The sequence below is a fragment of the Misgurnus anguillicaudatus genome, chromosome 24, assembly GCF_027580225.2.
Source record: "Misgurnus anguillicaudatus chromosome 24, ASM2758022v2, whole genome shotgun sequence".
NCBI lineage: Eukaryota > Metazoa > Chordata > Actinopteri > Cypriniformes > Cobitidae > Misgurnus > Misgurnus anguillicaudatus.
The window spans coordinates 3,567,348-3,571,667 of record NC_073360.2 but is presented as its reverse complement, the minus strand read 5'-3'; the positions used below and the strand labels follow the sequence as shown (position 1 = coordinate 3,571,667).

The 4,320-nt window shown below is 35.7% G+C and overlaps 1 protein-coding gene across 1 annotated transcript; it reads right to left on the bottom strand.

Moving 5' to 3' along the window:
- Positions 1-1,607: 1,607 nt before the first annotated feature.
- Positions 1,608-2,858, bottom strand: LOC129437272 (olfactory receptor 11A1-like). The gene has a single exon (XM_055195432.2). It carries the CDS (start codon positions 2,783-2,785, stop codon positions 1,763-1,765), a length of 1,023 nt encoding a protein of 340 aa, XP_055051407.2. The 5' UTR covers positions 2,786-2,858; the 3' UTR covers positions 1,608-1,762.
- Positions 2,859-4,320: the final 1,462 nt, after the last annotated feature.

Below are 4,320 nucleotides of genomic sequence, written 5' to 3'. Positions count from 1 at the left end.
CAGGTGGCACAGAGATAAAGATGTATGTCTCTAAGTTCACTCCAATGTTCAGTATGTGCAGCAGATGGAGGTTGCCAGCTTGTAAATTTTGTGATATTCTGGAGATGGTGCACTCTTGACATTCCTGCACGTACCTTCCGACAAAGCTCCTCCATAAAGTTTTGGAGATGTTCAGCCAAGCTCCAGGGGCTGTTTCTCATACTGTACATGAATTACTTAATTAGCTGACTTTGATTGTTGACAATTTGATTTGGCTTGATCTTAGATTATTTGGTTATTTAACTTTTAATATTATTTAATTTTCTTGTTTAAAAGACAGCAATCAGTCATCTTTAACTAGCAGTAATAGATATTACGCACAATAAGTGTTACTCAGTGTAACAATTTCTGGTTCCCAGAACGTTCCCTGATGGTTCCCCAGGAAATTTGACGTGCCCCAACCTTGTGCTAATGTTGCCACAATGTTCCTATAATGTTCTGATAACATTCCCCTAACCTTTATATTGTGATATGCCTGAATGCAAATATTCAGACTAAAAATCATATGTTAATATGTGACAATTTTAACAGATTTTAACAGAGGTATCTTGTCAAAATGTCAAACAAATCAATTCAGTTTAAATAATATTGTTTATTGTTACAAAGCAGCTTTACATTGAATAGAGACAAGTACAGAGAAATCAGGACACAATGAAATTTAGAATATTCTGAATATAAAAAAGTTTAGAATGGAGTACAATGACATATCGCCAAAGTCCATATCATTAACTGCTATTATTTATAGAATGTTTTGTTTATTATTACTGTGTATTGTTATTATAATATTTCTGTAACCTGTGAAAACATGATTAGAATGTGGCATACACGTCATCCTTGTGTATTGAAAATAATATAGTCATATACTTGTTTTACATATTGTGAATTCAGGTAGATTGGGACAGGTTTTGACAGTCATCTCAATGTCAAAACATTTCCCAATCTATAAAAAAAAGTTATATAAACAGGTAGATCAGGAAGAAATCCCGCATATATTCCCGCATATAATAGCTGCCTTTTAATTAAACAGTTCACTTTTTATTAATTTGCTGATTGTACTTTTAACAAGGTTATTACAAGTAGCACAGGCCAGAATGTTATTCAGAGTATAAAACAATCACTTATCAAACTTTGTTTCAAAGCATAAAAATAAAACAATTTCATCTTAAGTAAATTAGTTTCTCAAATGTATAATTTTCAGATTTTACACTGAGCATAATCCAAACCATATTTTTAGCCAAGTAATGTAACACCTAATCAAAACGAGTCTTACATTTATAGTACAGTACAGTGCAATCACTAATATGTGTCTCTTTTTCTAGCTCCAGGATATATGACAATATTAGTCTAACAATGTTTGAAAGAAAACTGTTAAAAGTTTTACAAACGGTTCCAGAAGCTTTAAAACTATAAGTAAAATTGTTTTAATGTAAATTCACTTGACTACATTAGTTTAAAGCAGAAAAGCACTTTTTAAGAGTTTGATCAAACTAAATATAGCTTTAAAATTGTTCATTATCATAATTAACAGTATTGTTTTAAACTTACAAACACTCCTTTTTGTAATGCAAAGCTTGTCGATTATAGTGAGGTAAATAACATACTATTCCATGTGATTGTCAAAGCTATTGTATGTTATACACAGATATATTTTCTAACAAAAAAATCAACAGATCTACATATTTTGTGCTTCCTCCATGATTATATGCTAAAAGATCAAACATGTTTAGCTTACCCAGCTTAAATTAACTTGCTTTTGGTAAATCCTACTACAAAGTTTTCTTATTACAGCATCTTTTATTGCTTGAGTTCTAATCCCATACAGAACTGGATTAATTATCGGAGACAGAATTAGGAAATACAATGAAAGTATTACACGGAAAACATAAGGAACATGTCTCATATCAAACCGACTTTGTATAAGTTCAAAACAACTTCCAAGGATAAAATTTAATAATGCTATTAGATGTGGGACACACGTGCTGAAGAGTTTAGTTTTTGTTTGGCTTGATACATTCAAACAGATCAAGATAATCCTTAAATAAGAATAGATAATTATAATAAATGGAAGTACAATAGCTAACAAAATCAAGATTGAGCTATGTATGTTGTAAGATGAGATATCAGAGCATGCCAGCTTCACTATTGAATAATTATCACAGTAGACTTTTTCAATTATGGTTCCACAGATATCCAGTCTTGCTGTAAATAAAAGAGAGATTGTAATTCGTACAAAAGGATAACACCAAGTGACAGCAACAGCTATAATCACCTTTGTAGGGGTCACAATTTTACCATAGTTTAAAGGATAACATATAGAAATATATCGGTCGTATGCCATAACTGTTAGGTTTGTTATGTCACTGGAAACATAGCTATATATAACAAAGGTATGCACAAGACAAGAAAGCCATGTTATTTGATAATCTTCTATTAAGAATCTAGTTATGATGAAAGGTGCAACTGCTGTACCACCATATATATTTATACAGGCTAGATTGCAGATTAAGAAATACATTGGCTTATGTAGTTTTCTTTCAAGACATACAATGCAGATGATGAGTCCATTAGCAATGACAATGACTGGGTACAATAAAAACAGCACAGCAACAAAAACATATTTCAGGTCATGAATTTTTTTGTATGCATCCAATGTGAAGGAAATGTTAGGCTTTGTGCTCTGTAGCATGTCCCTGTAATTACAAAAACATGAGAGGAAAAACAATATTAATTGCACATGCATATTCATTACTTACATATAATTTCCAGCAGATAATTCCTTAAAGTAACACTAAGAAAACTTTTTTTATTTCAAAATATCTTTAAAATAAAATCATAATCTATTTCATACATTTTCTGGTCATAACTAAATGCATACACATATACTAACAAATATTACATTTTCTGATAACTTCATCCAGCTTGTAATTGAGCAGTCTTTCTTTGTCTGCTGAAAAGTTAATATAAATAAACAGGTCTGTTTGTATTACCTGCTGGCCGTTTTCTTTCACACACTGACTTATTTTCTACTGAAAAAGTGAAATTGGGGCAGGACATATAAGACACAAGGGATAAAAACAACCAATAGGCTTTATTTGCTGCCCAGCAAACAACACACATGGGGTTGTGTACAAAAATGGAATTCTATTGGACGCACGTTCGTTGTCGCGGTTAGGTGTCTGGACGGAACTTCTGAACTCTGTTTGTTTTAACTGTAGGGCAAAGCTCTCCACGGACTTGCCGAAGAGGCCGGTCTGGGAAACAGGAGCGTTCAGGAACTTGTTCTTGTCAGCTTCCTTCATGTCAGCCAGACACAGGTCAGCCAGAGATGGCGCTCTTGGACCACCATGGTGGACATCGCACAACTGCCTGCCTGGGTGGTAACCTTGGTCGCACTCAGCGCCAAGTTAGTGGCCGTTTGGAGCGACCCCCCGCTCCACTGTAGGGATCCCGATGTAACCCTTAGCGGCTCCACCGGTGAGAGAGGTGAGGGCTGATGGCTAAAACAGCTGCAGGCGGTTGGAGAATGGGGCTTTTCAAGATCGAGTCCATTGGAACCTGTGTGGATGTGGATCACGGCGCTAAGAGCCAGAAGACGAATCCCTTGACCACGGTGAGGCGGAGGACGTCCTTTGAGAGCTTCGCAAATGCACCATGGTGGCGCTTGGCACTCAAAGGGTGCAAGCAACGACACCCATCGTTCCCTAAGGAACGACACCCATCTCCACAAATCCAAGAGGGTCATACTCTTGCAGTGAAAGCCCACAAACGCAGCCTCAGCGAGCTCGAGGCCCATGCATGTGAGACAACACTCATGACCGTCCTTAGGACCCAGATACTTCCCGCTTCCAAGGCTGCACGGACGAAATAATAATAATGATCCTCTTATATAAATAAAATATAGGTCTACAGTGTGTGTGTGTGTGTGTGTGTGTGTGTGTGTGTGTGTGTGTGTGTGTGTGTATATATATATATATATATATATATATATATATATATATATATATATATATATATATATATATATACACTCACCGGCCACTTTATTAGGAACACCTGTCCAACTGCCCGTTAACACAATTTTCTAAATAGCCAATCACATGGCAGCAACTGAATGCATTTAGGCATGTAGACATGGTCAAGACAATCTGCTGAATTTCAAACGGAGTGTCAGAATGGGGAAGAAAGGTGTTTTAAGTGATTTTGAACATGGCATGGTTGTTGGTGCCAAACGGGCTGGTCTGAGTATTTCAGAAACTGCTAATCTACTGGGATTTTCATATG

What these genes read in the sequence shown, in the direction of transcription:
- LOC129437272 (XM_055195432.2), bottom strand. Translation starts at nt 2,785, where the DNA reads ATGAATATGCATGTGCAATTAATATTGTTTTTCCTCTCATGTTTTTGT.